General features: G+C 36.4%; 1 protein-coding gene across 8 annotated transcripts in view; it reads left to right on the top strand.

The window, feature by feature from the left end:
• The window catches only part of PPHLN1 (periphilin 1), a 103,919-nt gene that overhangs the window by 8,459 nt on the left and 77,420 nt on the right, over positions 1-18,040 (top strand). For 4 of the 8 annotated variants that reach the window (XM_024575905.3, XM_024575903.4, XM_045184227.2 and 1 more), the window contains 2 exons: positions 6,108-6,199; positions 17,531-17,695. In XM_024575905.3, coding sequence (XP_024431673.1) covers positions 6,128-6,199; positions 17,531-17,695 — 237 coding nt within the window. In that variant the 5' untranslated portion in view covers positions 6,108-6,127. The remainder of the gene's footprint in view (positions 1-6,107; positions 6,200-17,530; positions 17,696-18,040) is intronic. The other 4 variants (XM_053921602.1, XM_045184230.2, XM_045184229.2 and 1 more) reach the window with 1 other exon arrangement.

Raw genomic sequence — 18,040 nt, 5'->3', positions numbered from 1 at the left:
ATTAGGTGAAGGCAGATAAGTAGGAGGAGGATATTCTAGGCATGGGGAAAGGGTGCCAAGTACTGATGGTGAGACCTAGTGGCACACTTACAGAACAAGAAGTAGGTAATGTGTCTGGAGGTTCTGGAGTCTGTTCGAGAATTGGTAGGAGATGAAGCCAGAAAGGCAAGAGGAAAGTTATAAATAAGCCTTTTTCAAGCTTTACGGTTCAGACTTCATTCTTTAGGATGTGCAAGAACCACTGAAATTTTTAAGTCAGGTGTCTTATCAGAGTGAACACTCTGGCTACAGTTTGCAGGGTAGGGGAGGTGACCCCAGAGACAGGGGGACCAGTGTTTTACTACTGGGGAGTCCAATGGCTAGATTAAGAGCATCTGAGCACACATTGGTAGCAGGGATAGGGAAGTGTGGATATGTGTGCTTTATATATTGGAGTGATGGAAGTAACTGGATGTAGTGAATAATTAGATATGAAAAGTTTTGAGTCTTATATTACTCAGGTTTCTGATTTGGCCATTTTGGGTACCTGGTGGTGTCATTGACCATAATGGGGAAGACAGGTGATAAAGCAGGTGTCTAAGAGGTAAAGAACTGTTTTTGCATTTCAAGTTGAAGTGTCTGTGAGACATTCTCTTGAAAGGACTCAGGATGGAAGTGGAGATGTGAGAGTCATCTAGAGAGCATATTGCCAGCACTAATAAATTCATTCTATGAATACTGAGCAAATACATTGTTGTTCTAGTTGCTTAATTTTTTTTGTTGTTGGAACTCACTTTATTTAAAAAAGTCATGAACAATAAATTACAATCATTTCCCCCTTCTATACATTCTTCATAAAATATATTCGACAATTTTAAAAGAAGATTTCAAAAGTTGCTTTAATTTTTGAAGTGCTGATGATTTATTTTTTTGACCATGTTGTCATGCTTCTGAATTATTTTGTAGCTGCTACAATAGTTTGATAAACAAGTAAAAACACCAACAAAGAGGAAAAAACAGACCAACAGAAAAAACAGTTCAGTGTGCTGTTTAACTGACACTTAACACTTAGTCATAATGACAAAGTATCCCTTAGCACTAAAAAATCTACAGGAACCCTATCTTTCTAAGTGACAACTAATGCCAAGCAAAATAATAGGGAATTCTTTGTCTTTATTTGTTCTTTCAGTCAGGAGGTATTTGTTAAGTACCTACTGTGTGCCCAGCCCCAAAGGTCAGTTGATAAAATGACAATTTAAAAACAGGGAATAGCCACAGGTCTTTTCCAGCCAGGAGTAAGAAATGCAAGATGATTAGCGATACTTGAAAATTCCTCGGTATTTGCTAGAGGAAAAATGAAAGCAAGAATTTGTATACTGCCTTACCCATAATAGGTACTCAATGAACAATTACTCTTCATAGAGTCTCTTGCAATGGTTTACAGTGTTTTATGAAATTTGTCTTAATTGAAAAAAGACCAAATATTTCAAATAAGCTTATAGGCAGCTATGGCCAGTTAAAATATGGGGTTGTACAGTTAGTTCCTAGAATGTTATTTTGCACTAGTTGTCACTTAGTTGCTTATTATTAATCAATGAACAAGAGATCCCTGCTTTCATATAGGTCATAATCCTAATAGCAAGGGACCAATAATATACATCAAATGTAAATTATGCGGTTCTTAGATAGTGCTAAGAAATAAATAGCAAGATTTTTGGACCTGGTAGATGGGTGGTGATATTAAGACATTCATAAGGTGCCATTGAGGGTAAAGAAGTTAACCATGCAGATACTTGGAGAAAGGCATTCTTGGTGGGGAACTGCCAATGCAAAGGCCTGTTGCTCCATGTAAACCACAAGGTCATATGTGACCTTTCTATTTACTAATCATGGTTGACTATCAAAATAGATATTGAAATAATATAAAGAGTGAAAGGAATGGATTTGGGGTGGAGGAAAAGCTATTTGTCCTGAGTGTATTTAATACACTCAGCTGGGAAGCTGACTAGAACTGTGTGCAGTGTTACTCCGTAGTCTAAGCTGCTACTATAATCAGTTTGGATAAAATGAAAATCACATCTTTATCACCTTGTCTGTGGATTCAAAGTGTGAGTCGTTTGACAGAAGGATATCACCTGTGACTCTGTTTTCTCAATTTCTAGGCTACTCTCACTGAGATTTGAAGTCCTCCCTATCCTTTGAGCCCTCTTTTGAAGTTAACAAAAGAGTAGTTGGGGAGCTCAGTGGAATGCCCTAAGAAAAGGTTTATTTCTTTCTGGAATTAAATATACCACAATCGTATATTAAACATCCTCTCTTTATTGAATATGTCATAAGAGGATATTTTTTTAAAAATCTACAACCAGTTATGAATAAACTTCTTAATGAAATTCACATTCTCCACAATGAATTCTAAATTTTATATGCCCGATTGTTATGTAGAGGGTCCTTTCATTTTTTTAGTTGTATTCTTCAGTTTTCATATCTTATCGATGAGACAACTTAACTATAGTACTTACTTCTCAGACTCCACTAATGGCCATTCCTCCCTGTTCCCCCTTTTTAAGCATCATAAAGAGCCGCCAGAAATCTTTTGACGTATATCTTCTGTGAAATATGTTTTTCTCACAAATCTGTGGACTATGAACCTGGACTTGTTGCACTGTTTTCTATGTATAAAAATGCCCTAACTTTGTAGCTTCCCATTTTCACTTCTTTCTCATGATCATCCTTCTACCTATCAGGATGGTTCACATTTCTTGGCCCGATCCTGCGCTGTGATTACTTCACTCTCTCCTGGTTCTTCCCAGTTAACCATTTGTCATCTACTTTAGGGCTGTCAAGCTACTGCCTGTAGGCCACCTGCCTGTTTTTGTAAATAAAATTTTATTGGAACATGGTCATACCCAAACATTTATGTACATTGCCAATGGCTGCTATCAAATTGTAATAGTAGAATTGAGTATCTGTGACAAGGCCAAAAATATTTATCTGGTCCTTTACAAAAAGGTTGCCAACCCCTGATCTACTGTCGTGCCATTTCATATAAATGGCTTTTTGAGCTGTTTACTGCACCCTGTTCTCAAATTTCTTCCTTTTTTTTTAAAGTTTATTTTATTGATTATGTTATTACACTTGTCCCAGTTTTCCTTCCTTTGCCCCCCCCTGCCCAGTACCCCTCTTCTCTCCATTAGTCCCCCACTTAGAGCATGTCCATGGGTCATGCATATAAGTTTTTTGGCTTCTCCATCCCCTATACTATTCTTAATATCCCCCTGTTTATTTTGTACCTACAAATTATACTTCTTAATCTCTGCACCTTTCCTCCCATTCTTACCCTTCCTCTTCCTAGCTAGTGACTCTCAAAATGATCTCAATACCTATGATTCTGTTCCTGTTCTGGTTGTTTGCTTGGTGTCTTTTTTTTCTTCCTTTTTAAAAAAAATATTTCAGTTATTGATAGTTGTGAATTTGTTACCTTTTAATATTCCTGGTTTTGATCTTCTTTTTCTTAAATAAGTCCCTTTGACATTTCATGTAATAATGGCTTGGTGATGATAAACTCCTTCAGCTTTACCTTGTCTGGGAAGCACTTTATCTGTCCTTCCATTCTAAATGATAGCTTTGCTGGATAGAGTAATCTAGGTTGTAGGTCCATGCTTTTCATCACTTTGAATACTTTTTGCCAGTCCCTTCTAGCCTGCAAAGTTTCTTTTGAGAAATCAGCTGATAGTCTTATGGGTACTCCTTTGTAGGTAAACCCTCTGCTTTTCTCTTGCTGCTTTTAAGATTCTCTCTTTATCTTTAACCTTTGGCATTTTAATTATGATGTGTCTTGGTGTGGTCCTCTTTGGGTCCAGCTTGTTTAGGATTTTCTGTGCTTCCTGGACTTGTGTGTCTATTTCCTTTGCCAAATTAGGGAAGTTTTCTTTCATTATTTTTTCAAATAAGTGTTCCATTTCTTGCTCTTCTTCTTCTGGCATCCCTATGATTTGGATGTTGGCATGTTTGGAGTTGTCCCAGAGTCTTCTTATACCATCCTTGTTTTTTTAAAAATTCTTGTTTGTTCTTTTTATTCTGGTTCAATGTTTATTTCTTCCTTATATTTCAAATCTTCGATTTGAATCCTGACTTCCTTCTCTTTACTGGTGGTTCCCTGTAGATTTTTCTTTATTTCACTTCATTTCTCTCCTGTTTTCTTTTTCAAAAGATTTTAGTTATGTAGTTTTAGAGAGAGGGGAAAGGCGGGAAAAGAGAGGGAGAGAAATACCAATGTGTTGTTACTTCTCATACACCCCCTACCAGGGACCTGGTCAGCAACCCAGGCATGTGCCCTGACTGGGAATCAAACCAGCGACCCTTTGGTTGGCAGGTTGGCACTGAGTCCACTGAGCCACATCAGCCAGGGCTCATTTCTTCCTTTATGTTGTTGCCATACTCATCGAGTTTTTTGAGCATCCTGATCACCAGTGTTTTGAACTTTGCATGTGATAGGTTGGCCATTTCCATTTCGTTTAGTTCTTTTCCGGTCCGTTATGTTCTATTCTTTCATTTGGGCCATATTTCTTTGTCTTCTCACTTCAGCAGTATCCCTGTGTTTGTTTCTATGTATTAGGTAGAGCTGCTTTGACTCCCTGTCTTAGTAGCATGGCCTATTGTAGAAAAGGCACCTGTAAATTATGTGGGGCAGAGCCTTAGATAATCACCAGGGTGGGACAACCTGCTTCACCACTTCGTGTGGGGGCAGGTCTCAAAGAGGGGACTGTGCCACTGCCTGGCTTCTAGAGGTTTTCCCAGTAGTCTTCCCATTTCCAGTTACTTCACCCACTCCCTGTATGCGACTGGTCCTTTCCAGCCGCTGCCCTGGTGTTGAATCCCTGGGTGGGTGTGTTTGCATATGCTTTCAGACCATGCAGGCCCTTTAAGTGGAGTTTCCTGAAAATCTGTCAGTTTCTTCTACCCAACACCCACTGGTTTCTACAGCTAAAAGTTATGGGGATTTATCTTCCCGTTGCTGGAACCCTTGGCTGTACGGTCTGGCCTGGGGCTGGATCACTTGCTCCTAAGGTATCCCTCCTGATTTTTATCTACCACATGTGAATGTGGGACCACCTGGCTGTTCTGCTGCTGCCACCTCTCTGCCACACACTGCCTCTCCTTGCCTTTCTGCTCTTTTCTGCAACGCTGCCTCTCCTACCCATCTAGATGAATGTGGCTTCTTTAAATCCTTGGTTGTTGGACTTCCATACAGCTCACTTGCTGATGGTTGTGGGTGTTACTTGTTTCAAAATTTAGTTGCAATTCTTTTTGTGGTTGCGTGAGGAGGCAAAGCATGTATACCTATGCCTCCATCTTGACCAGAAGTGTGTTCTCATCTTTCTTGTTTGCCTTTCTTACCTTGTCTTCTGCCTGTACACAGATTCTGTTTTCTTCTGGACTCTGTAATGTGCCGCATTAGCCTCTATCCAGATGTGTCAGCTCTTAAAGTAGGAAGGCTCTCTCAGCATCCAGACATGAGTGCTGACAGTACTTTTATTTAATTTCAAATTTTATGTGGGGGCTTTTTTATTACAATTTATAGTGTTAAAAACAACAAGTGGTTTGTTTCAGGGTTTGTTGAGTATGTTTTTACTGGATTGTTTAACACTTTTTTCAATCAACATCATTATTAAACATATAGAGAGAATATGTAAGTTCTAAGAATGTAGAAAAGCAAAAATCTAATGTTATACAAACATCTACCAAGAAATAGGAGTAATTTTAAAAATCAGTTTTTTAAACTATTTGTGAATCTTTTCTGTTTTACTATGTGAGAATGAAGAAATATTTTTGGTCTTATGGTTCTTCCTGCAATTGATGGGAACAAGCTCTTTGAAGGTTTAAAATTTATCCTTGGAAATTGAAGGAAGGTCGGGCTTTCCATTTTTTTTTTTAAAGAAAATTTCAAAATTGTTTGGAAGAATCGCCTTAATCATTCTTTTTTTCTTTTGGTTGCTTACATTTTTTTTCCCTTAAGTATCTCTGGAAAATATTTGTGTTGGAAAGTAATCATTTACTCCTTCATCGTCTCTATTACTTCCTAATAACATAAAAATATATAATTCTTCGGTTTCTTTTTTATTCTTTAGTGGCTTACAGAAGAGATGAAATGTGGTCTGAGGGACGACATGACTATGACCGGCTTCCAAGAGAACGAGCACCCCCTCGAAATCACCCCAGTGTAAGTTGCTTCTACATGTAGAATAATTTAAAACCAAGAGTCTAAGTAAATTTGGGACATCAGCACTAGGCCTCTTAAAATCTTCAACTGCCAAAAATTTGCCATTTTAAGAGTTAAAATTTTGAAAATACATAAAAACTAACATTTATGTAGAAAATCAGTATTTTACATTTCTTATATTTCTAAAATGGAGGGTTTATATTGAATTTAATTTGTGAAGAAAATTCAGGTTTGATGGTCAGTCCATCACCTAACAAAAAAGTACTTAAGCACCTGTTCTTATTATTGGCTGTCACCTATTTTTCTTTGTTGTTAAAGATTTTATTTACTTATGTTTAGAGAGAAGGGAAGGGAGGGAGATAGAGAGGGAGAGAAACATTGATGTATGAGAGATACATCAATGGTTGCTTCTTGGATGCCCACATCTGGGGACCTGGCCCACAGCTCGGGCACATGCCCTGACTGGGAGTTGAACCAGCGACCTTTCAGTTCGCAGTCCGGCACTCAGTCTGCTTAGCCACACCAGCCAGGGCTCCACCTTTTTTTCTATATTCCTAAAAATGTTTGCAGTTGGATATATGAAATTTTCAACTAGGGGCTGCTCAGTCGCAGGTGCGCAGGCAGTTTATGGAATGCTCTCTTGCTGTTTGTCTCTTTGTGACTCTGGGAATTTGGAATTTTGAACCATGTCTCTTGTCAAGGAGCTTGCTGTTTTGTTTATTACTGTTTTCCCAGAACCGTATCCAGTACCTGGCACATAGTGGGAGCTCAGTGTTTATGGACCAAACATATGCACTCCCCAAAATCCTATATAGAGACCCAAGGAAGGGTTTGGAGAAGGTCAAGAAGCCATTAATCTTAAACTTTTGCACAGGTCCATTCTAAGCACAAGGGGGTTGGGCTTGTGGTCATGGTGTATAGATATATTAGGATTCATTATACACCATCAAAGGGCACAAATATTTGTTCATATGTTGGTTGGTTATTTATTTTTTTTCCATTTTTAATTTTTTTAAATTGTTTTTCAAGTACAGTTTTCTGTCTTTTCCTCCTACCCCAGCCCAACACCCAGCCCTCCCCACCTCCCTCCCCTATTTCCACCCCCCTCCACATCCTTGTTATTGTCCATGTGTCCTTTATAGTTGTTCCTGCAAACCCTTCACCCTTTTCCCTTGAAATTCCCTCCCCTCTCCCCTCTGGTCACTGTCAGCCTGTTCTCAATTTCAGTGTCTTTGGTTATATTTTGCTTGCTTGTTCGTTTTGTTGATTAGGTACCTGTTAAAGGTGAGATCATATGGTATTTGTCTTTCACCGCCTGGCTTATTTCACTTAGCATATGCTCTCCAGTTCCATCCGTGCTGTCACAAAGGGTAGGAGCTCCTTCTTTCTTTCTGCTGTGTAGAATTCCATTGTGTAAATGTACCATAGTTTTTTGATCCATTCATTTACTGATGGACACTTAGGTTCCTTCCAGCACTTGGCTATTGTAAACTGTGCTGCCATGAATATTGGGGTGCATAGGTTCTTTTGGATGGGTGTTTCAGGGCTCTTAATCCTAGCAGTGGAATTGCTGGGCCAAAAGGCAGCTTCATTTTTAGTTTTTTGAGGAAATTCCATACTGTTTTCCATAGTGGCTGCACCAGTCTGCAGTTCCACCAACAGTATACTAGAGTTCCTTTTCTCCACATATTGGTTGTTTATTATTTATATGTTACAAGCAAATCCTACAACACACTTAGATGGATGATGTTACCTTCAAGGTTGTCATTTGACCTAGGTTACAGCTTAGGTTGGGGTTGAACTGAAATGATTTAAGATGGAAAAAAATGAAGAGGGTTGCCATATTCCAGAATTATCAGACTTAATTATTACTATGTGTGATTTTAGGTTACTTTATAGACTTTATATTTTTAATCAAAATCCAAATTTCAGAATTTTTTTCACCTTGATAAAAATTTTTTCCAGTTTGCCCAGGGCAACAAACTAGTGGTATAAGCATGACGTGGGACTAATGCAGAGATGAGAAAATGGATGACTTTTTTTTTTCCATCGTATTTTAGGACCCCCCACCTGCCCAAGGATATATCCCATTAGGAATTATTTTTCAAAGATAGTTAAAAGAATTTCTGCAATAATGCCATCAACTAGATATATTGTTGGATATATAATTGGTTTTGTTTTAGTTTGTTTTCAGTTTTAGGGGATTGCCTCTTTTCTAATTAGGTTTTTTTTTTTTTTTTAATTTACACATTTACATGGCTCCAAATTATAAAACAAGGTACAAAGAGGGGATAACTTGCTTTAAATGGTAATTTATTATAATTATACATTTAACTAGTGCCTGCTTACTAACAAGTGAGGTGTTTTATATATAAACTTCCTAATCTTTAAAATAATACTTAGTATTGGATGATATAACATTTATAGAACCCAATAAATGTTTTAGAAGTGATAAAATGTAGGCAGAGATTTATATACAGAAATATACTTTCAGACAATAATGAGAAGTAACCATAGTGAAATCATGGAAGAAGTTATGATATAAAACCTTTAGTATGCCTTTCTGCATTATGTATGCATACTATGTTACATCATAAACCATATTGCAATGGAAATTGGCTTGAAGAGGTGTTAATACTGGAAGCAGAGAGACCTGCCAGGAGGCTATTGCTAGGTAAGGGAGCTGGTTCAAACAAGCTGGGGAAGAATTTTAAGTTGGGAATAATCAGTTTTATCAATGTCATGAAGACCAATAGGAAGGACCCTCCGGATTGTCAGTTAGGTCATTGTGTGAGAATGGTTTTGAGAACGTTCGTATCTAATAGCCTTTGTTTTTGTCTGAAGTAAGGGGCGGCAAGATTATCCAGAGTTGAGGAGGGGGAGAAACACTCGAGGCCAGCACTTAAGTTTTGGAGCAAACTTTGCAGGTGTCTCCTGACCAGGGGTGTTTTAATAAGACTTGCTGAGGGCCAGCACGTTTGTGCCCCATAAATTTTATAGGGGCACCAGCCTGCAGGATTGTGTGCTTTAGTACCTAGTTTAGGAGTGGGGGAAGCAAGCTGTATTGGTTTAAGATTGCAGGATGAGTGGTGGACCTAGACATATAAGGATATGGAAAGTTTCTGACCCAAAGAATTATTGAGGTAATTAAAATATTATGTGGTATAGACTGCTTAACAAAGGGAGTCAGGCTGTGAGAGGGACAGCGAATTGAAAGTAGTGAGGGATTGAGGAAAGGAAAGGCTTTAGTGAGCGGGAAGACCAGGGTGTGGCAGAAAGGTAGTTGGCATTTTAGAGTGCAGCGTTTTCGAGATGGAACAGTTCTGGGTGATTGAAGTTTGGTGTATGGTGATGGGAATAGAAAGTGGGTGAAGGTAATTGGAATTGAGATCAAGAAAACTTTGAGGCTAGATTTTTAGATCAGTGATTTAGATTAGAGGCTCTAAATCCTTGCTACACGTTAAAAATCACCTAGGGAACTCTTAAATACCAATCTCTGGGCCCCATCCCAGATAATTAAGTCAAAATTATCTCCAGGCAGGACCTGAACGTCAGTGTGGTTTAAAAGTTCATCAGGTGGTTCTTATATGCAAGGGTAAGAAATGCAGTTTGTAGATGAACACTGAAGTCATTGGTGATGACAGGAGTTGATGTAAAGATGACAGGCTCGTGGAAGTCCTCAGTCAATGAGGATATTGTAGTAAAATCTGAACAAACCAAAACATTTTCATTATATGCCACTTTTTTGTGTGTAAGTGCGAAACAGGCCCTTTTCCTTTGTAAAATACTTTCAACAGCATTAAGCAGATAGAGAGGAGAGTGTTATACCACAATTATCTTTGAAATTAGACTAGCTGTACTTAACTATCTCTAACTCAGGGGTGTCAAACTCATTTTCACCGGGGGCCACATCAGCCTCGCGGTTGCCTTCAAAAGGCTGAATGTAATTTTAGGACTGTATAAATGTAACTGCTCCTTAACAGTTAAGTGAGAGCTCAGCGCTGCCGCCGGGTAGAAACAAGATGCTGGGCCGGATAAAACAAGGTGGAGGGGCGGATTCGGCCGGCGGGCAGGCCGGCCTTGTCTTTGCCGCCTGTGCTCTGTTTGCCCAGGCCTTGCACAGGTTCATTCTTCTCCTTGTCTTGTAACTCCATAAGATCGGTCCCTCCATCCCCGCATTCTACCTCTTCTAGTTTATAAAGCCTTCTGTATTTCTGCATTCCTCTTCCTCAAGACTCAGGTATATTTTTTTCCAGTGAAATTGGGCCTTATTTTAGTTACTAATATAGAGCTTTGATGACTCTTGGAAATTATGCCTTCTATGTTACACCTACATTTTAGTTAAATAAAATAGGTTCTTAACCTTTATTGTTTCATGGATCCCTTTAGCAGTCTGGTGAAGCCTATGGATCTCTTCTCAGAATAGCATTTTTAAAAGACCACTTATATTCGAATATAATAATCACACTATTAAAAACCAACCTTGTGATCTAGTAATTCTTTAGTAGGTCATTAAACATCAAGAATTAGTTGAGGGCTAGTGGTAGTGGTTTCATTGCTCTGTTTTCAAAGTAGTGATGAGTATTAATGATTTTTTGAGATATTTGCAAAAGCAGTAACTTGATATAAAAATACCTGATTTCAGTTAGTGATGAAGCCACAAATACTGCTATTGCTGTTGTGTTTGTTATCTATATTTAGGTGAAAAGGTAATTTTATAATCACATCTGATTTCTGAACTCAACTGAATACTTGGGTTCAAGTGTTTAATGAGTCACAATAAGAGTAGAAATGTAAATGAATAACATTATAATTTCTGACTTTGGATTTAATAAAAATATAACTTAAAACGTTTAAAAATATTTGCTTACAGTGCAGAGATTATCTAATGTTATCTTAAAAACTATATTGGTATATCATATTGACATGTGCAAGAATGTTCACAAGCAGCATTGTTCATAAGAATTCCAAAATGTCAACAATCTAACTGTCCAGCAGTAGAGTGGATAAATTAATTTACAATCATACAGCAAAGAGAATGAATGAAGTTTTGCCAAATGCAACAACATGTATGAACCTCTCACATGTAATACTGAAAGAAAGAAGCCAGACATACATCCTGTGTGGATTTCTTTTTATATAAAGTTTCAAAACAGGCAAAACTAACCAGGAAAGCGGTTACTTTTGGAAGGTAGAGGTAGTGACTGGGAGCGAGAACAGGAAGGCTTTTGCTTCTAGGAATGTTTAACCTCTTGATCTGGGTGGTAGTAACACAGTGTGACTAACTTGTGAAAATTTATCCAGGAGTACCTTTATGATCTGCATAATTTTTTTGTGTGTATATCATACCTCAATAAAAAATTCACTTAAAGTTTTGAAAATGCATATTATTTTTTCTAAATATAAAACTGAGGTTGATTCTTTTAAAAGTGAAAACCCACTGTTATTTGTGCCAGGGATGGAGAAAGATAGTACTCTATTTTTTTTTTTTTTCATTTTTGGGTTCTGTTCTCTAACAGAAGAGCAGTTTTACTGCATTTCTCTTTTTTTTTTTCTTACTCCTTTTGCCTCATTCATTCCCAATTTGGATACATTTTTTAAAGATTTTATTTATTTTTAGAGAGAGGAAGGGAGGGAGAGAGGGAGAGAAAGATCAATGTGTGGTTTCCTCTTGTGGGCCCTCCACTGGGGACCTGGTTCGCAACCCAGGCATGTGCCCTGACTGGGCATGGAATTAGCGACCCTTTGGTTGGCAGACTGGCACTCAATTCACTGAGCCACACCAGCCAGGGCCAATTCTGATACATTAGAAATGTATTTGAGGAACTATTGGATGTGATATATAGTATGAAGTGGAGACTTGAGAAGGTACATACTCTATTATTATGACCGTATTAATAAAAGCAGCTATTTTGGGGCTTCTAGCTTTGATGAACCTGGAAAGGCAATTGGACATTAATATATTTTTGGTGCCCATATTAAATCACACTAAATTCGAGTACTGGGAAACTTATCCTCAATGTACAACTTAACAAATGCACTGTCATTATTTTAGCACTTTATAGCATTTAAAAATTACTTCTGTATCAATATGTTACTTTTATAAGGTGCTTTCACAGAGATTTTTATTTGGTCTTAAACTTGGGTAAATAGGAGATAAAGCCCTAAGAGAATCTGTATGTAAACACATACATTCATCCATTTGGAGGAAATTGATTATTACAGAATATCTACATTTACCTTGTAAATGCCTATAAGGTCCTTATTTATTATTGTTGTTATTTTATCCTTACCCTAGAACATTTTTTCACTGCTTTTGGGGTGGCGGGTAAGAAAGAAAAGGAAAGATCTATGTGAGAGAGAAACATCAATTGGTTGCCTCACATTCACGCCCCAACTGGGGATTGAACCCACAACCCAGGCATCTGCACTGACTGGAAATCAAACCAGCAACCGTTCAGTGTATGGGACTACTGTCTAACCAACTGAGCCACACCAGCCAGGGCTATAAGGTCAGCCAGGGATCTAAGGTCCTTATTTTTAAAAGCATGTTTTTTTACTATTTAACTTATAATTTCTATGAGCTTGATTATCTGATTTCTTAGCCTCTATCAAGTTTTGTGACAGAATGGCTTTTAGATACTGGTAAACATTCAGTTTGGGAGTCCATCTTGTTAGCTTGATAGAGGACAGACAGGTAACATGGAGTATTTTACTGAGTTACAACATAAAAGGTCTATTTTCCACTGGCTTATTTTAAAAATGGGGGACAAGTTTCAGTTTCAGAATTTTGAGAGGTTGTAAGTTTGGAAACTAGGATCAAAACACTTGCAGCACATACGCTGGGCACTGTGATACAATTGGGCTGAAGCTGTCTGTCCGCTGCTTCCCTCCTTCTGGTCCTCTAACAAACACTTGTTAAGTAAAAGATTCCTAATCTTTGTAGAGTGAGAATTATAAAGATTGAGGGTAGTGATGTCAGTGACACTTTAAAAATTGTTTTCTAAGATGTTCAGTTAATTTTGAATTATATAATTAGGTTTTATAATTAAGTAGGTATATAACAACATTTCCTTTGGTAGGTTGAATGTTTCCAAAATTTTTGTCATCCATTATGTCTCTCTCCTAGAGAGTTTAGCTGATCAAAATTAAATTCTTTAGTTAATTTTGAACGTGATTTTGTTAACTTCTGAGGCCTTGTAGTGAATATATGGACATATATCTGTTCCATATGTTCTCAAACATAAATGTATTACACAAATCTTTTATCTAACTTGAAATAGTCTACCTAATTTAGTAGACCTAATAAAAGGTATTAATGTAAAAGTAATTCCTTTTCTTCCCACTCTTATTTCATGAAATACTTTTATTTTTTCTCTTTACAACACTTTTATTTGAAATGTTCACGTGCATATTTCAATTCCTCTTCCCTTTATGCACCATATTTTCTTATTGTTTTAGATAGTCACTGTTCACGTAAATTTACCCCATAAGTACAATTTTTATCATTACAGGGTGGGACAAAAGTAGGTTTATAGTTGTTTGTGTGGAAAATGGTACAATAATAAATAAATAATAATAATATGAGGATAAACTCCTTTTTGCCCCACTCTATATTTTGTTATGAAAGTTTTAAAATGTACAGCAAAGTTGAAAGAATTTCATAGTGATATTGATACTTTATATCCATTTAATCCTGCTTAGATTCAACTATTAACATTTTACTGAACCTGCTTTATCATCTATGTATTCTTCCATAAATCCTTTTTTCTTCCACTTCATCTAATTTTTTGGATGCATTTAGAAATAAACTGTGGACAACAGTACACTTTCCTTAATTACTTAAGCATGCATATCATTAGTGAAAATACAATGTTTCTTTAAAGTTCTTTTTCCAATGTGAAAATTACATTCTACATGAAATGTGAAATCTTTGGGGTTAATTTGCTGAGTTTTGATTTAGTAATGTTTTTTTAGAGCTGCCCTAGTAGGTGTTTAGCTTTCTCGACTGACAGAATTGTAACAACTTAACCTTTTGTTGTCACTGTTTCCAGAGAGATAAAATCAGTTCCTGGCTACATTCTATAACAATATGTCCTAATTTTCTGGGACAGTTCCAGTATAATATATTTGATACATTATTCCTAAAAGGCATTGAAATGACCGGGAATATTTCATTGAAAATCAAGCAAGAGATTTAAGCCAGTAAGTGCTACAGTAAAAATCAAAATATGACGATGGATCAGAGTGAAGAAGCCTGCTGGTGTAGGAGAATTTTTAATTAGATGTGGTTTGTTAGGCACTTTTCTAGTAAAAACCATGCGAAGCCAAAAGTGATATAAAACTGAGATACCCAAGTAGAACTTACATATGTGGTGTTTATGTGTTGGCATGGCAGAATATCACGCCAAAGTGATATTCTAGGTGATGGGAATAGAGCAGTCAATAAGACCACAAAGGTTTCTGTCCATGAGGTTTGCATTTATAGTGTAAGTAGATTGTGTTAGGAAATAATGACATTGATTATTTACATGTGGCATTATACTTAGTTGTTGATACTTTGCTGGTAGGTTAGTGTGTTTTAGTTGTTTTGACTTTTTATGAGGTCAAAAACTAAGTATATAAAAGTAGACAAAATAATACAGTGAGCTCCCCATGGTCAAATCATCCAGGTGACAATTATCAAGTCATGGTCAGTCTTGTTTTGTCTATGGCTTCACTACTTTTGTCCCTCTCAGATTATTTTGAAGTAAATCCAAGACACCATATTTCAAAAGCAAATAAATATTTCACTAAGTGTCTCTAAAAGATAAGAATGCTTAAGGGGTAGTGCTTATGTATAAAAATTTTTATTTTAAATAAAATGTTTTTGTGTTAAAACGTGTGAAAAGTATACTTTAATGACATAGGAGAATAAGTAATTTTAAAGGAACAGTAATCCTCATAATCTGTATCCAGTCTAATAATTCCTTTGAGTTCAAATAATTAATTTAAAATGATCCTGTTTTCCTTAAAAACCTTTTAAGTTTTACTTTATAAGTCATAGTTGTTATTTCTGGTTGTGTGTAATGGGGTCTTTGTTCTCTAAGATATTTCAAAAATGGAGATTCAAAACATACCAGTATCTGAAGCCTTGTGTACTTTTGTTAGCATTTAGAGAGGAAAATTACATGTTTATGGCTCAGTGTGAGATTTGTACAAGAATTTCAAACAGTGATGTTATTTTATTTTCATGGAGGTCTGGCATTACAGGTAATGGAAAATATTGGTTGAACTTTCTTAATAGTATAAACTTTTGAAAGAGAAATTCAGAAATCTTCACCACATGTCATGGATTTTATTGGAAAGAAAAAGAAATCCATAAATGGTATATCACGATAAGACATGAACCATCTCTGAAAATAGGTTTGCTCTGTCACTCACTCCTGTAGTCATCTTCATTTCCTTAAATCTTTTTGAATAGCTGGGGAGTGTTTAAGATCAGATGCCTACAGAGCAGAGATGGTATAATGTATTTGTATTTGAACACTTTCTTGAAACATAAAGGAAACACCAGTTTGATCTTTATTGCTAGATACAAGAGCTGTCATTAGGAGGTTTTGTTGTTGCCTTTTTTTTTTTGTAAAAACAATTTGTTAAATATATAGCTAAATGTGACTCGAGTTACACTTCTTTGAAAGTTTTACCATATACATTTTAAATCCTGAAATAATTTTCTGTTAACTGTGGCTACTGAACAAAGGAACAGGCAGCTTAATAAAGTAAGAAACTTTCTCTCCATTCATAGAAATGTTTAGGCATACTCGCCCCGCTGTCCCTCCTAATAAGCATGTACAGTCAAACAAGGATATTGTGGAATGGAATTTTCTGGTTTCTTAGAATTAGAGAAATCAGTAATGCTACATTTATAACAAATTTTGAATTAGGAAGTGCTATAAATTATAATGTTGCTAATTTTGGCTTAATGACATTTTTTGGAAGCTTAGCATTTGCTTAGATTTAATGGAAATCTATGAAAGACAGTGTTTAGAAGAGTCAGTTCTTTTGTGTACTGTATTTTATGCAAATGTATAAAATATAACAATATCTAACACTAAAGAAGGAAACCACCTAATTATCCCCATGGAAGGAAATTAGGTAGATATTTTAGCTGTCAAGTAGATATGAACTATTGATTTTTTCCCCAGCACATTGGCAGATATCCTACCCATTGGGAAGTTTGAATAGGATGTAATAATTTATTAACGGATAGGTGTTATTAATGTTAAGAAGAAATTTAAGGAAATAGACACTTTGAAGAATTTAGCGTTTCGCTTAGACTTACATAAGTAGTAATCAAAATAGCAAGCATGTTTTGAGCATTTAGTTTATGCTACTGTGGGAAGTGCCTTACAACCTGTTTTTTATTTAGCTCTCACAACAGCCCCATGAGGTAGGTATTAGTATTTAGCTTATTTCACAGATAATGAAACTGAGGTTTAGGTTGGTAAAGTATCCAGTGAATGCTGGGCTTTATGTTTTGGCTTTATATTTTGTCAAATTAGCTAACTCATTAGTTGATCGTGTCTCACATACTTTGACAGCGTGCTCGTCTCTTTCGCCTCTGTCTGATAATCATTCGCGTCCAGTCATTTCACAGCACCTACTAATCGAGGACGTGTTGTCCTCCCTCTGTCCGATTTCCTAACCCCTACAAGTAATCCATTCAGTTGCTAAAACTTTAAAACATTAACAACGTATTGTTTTGGAAATTCATTCAAATTTTAAAATGGGTTTTATTTTGCTTACAAACCTGTGAAGTCAAAGACTCTCCTTTGCCTAGTGCTGTAGAGAAGTAGCAAAATGTTTCCTCTTGATCTTGCTACCTGGTTATTCCCTCAGTGTTTGCTGTTGCTTATATGTAAAAATCGTGGATTTCTTCTGAACAGTATGCTTCAATAATAGGCCAAAGATGTGTGCTATCTGAAATGGTTTTATTTCTAAAATTCCTAGGCAATTAGGGATTAGAGTTATTGTAACACTTTTACTTTCTGTAGTTTATTTTTCATTAAAACAATAATATGTATATTTCTTTTACTTATGATTGGTTTTCTGCATTGCTGCATGTTATTTTATTTAAACACCTGGCTTTCTTCGTTGAACAATTTTATTTCCTTTAATTCATGTGAAGACCTTACTATTAGTTATATATTCATGTTATTTCATTAATGCATTTTTGTTTGTTTGTGCACTCTATTTGATTAAGGATAAGAACTCCTGTGCTTTTTAAACCTTTCCAAAACCAAATAGAGAAATTAGTGATTTTTATATATTTCTTTTTGTCTGTTTTAGGATGGCTACCATAGAGTAGTTAATATTGTGCCAAAGAAACCACCACTGCTAGACAGACCTGGTGAAGGAAGCTACAGTAGATATTACAGTCATGTTGATTACCGAGACTATGACGAGGGCCGCAGTTTTTCTCATGATCGAAGAAGTGGTCCACCTCACAGAGGAGTATGTAAATTTTGCCCATGTACTAATTGTTATTTTTTTCTTATAAGTTTAAAATTCATGTAATTTTTGAAATTTATGTGACTGGCCATGAAGGCAGTTGAATAAACACTTCCTGCTTGATGCTCTGTTGAATTTTGCCTGCTGGAGCTTTCAAATGGGAACTGGTAGTCAAGAATCTTGGGGTGCTGGTCAAAGTGGGTAAGCACTCTGGATAGCTCTATCTAAATGACATTAATTACAACTAGCCTGCTTTTTTTTTTTTAAATCAAATTAGCAGGGATTTGCAGAAGCAGTTAAAGGTAATCTGTTGCTTTGGTACTCAATACATGATGGGAAGGTGGTTTC

This window comes from Desmodus rotundus, chromosome 3 (assembly GCF_022682495.2).
Source record: "Desmodus rotundus isolate HL8 chromosome 3, HLdesRot8A.1, whole genome shotgun sequence".
In the NCBI taxonomy this organism is placed as follows: Eukaryota; Metazoa; Chordata; class Mammalia; order Chiroptera; family Phyllostomidae; genus Desmodus; species Desmodus rotundus.
The sequence above is the reverse complement of the archived record's forward strand: the minus strand, read 5'-3'. Positions and strand labels throughout refer to the sequence as shown.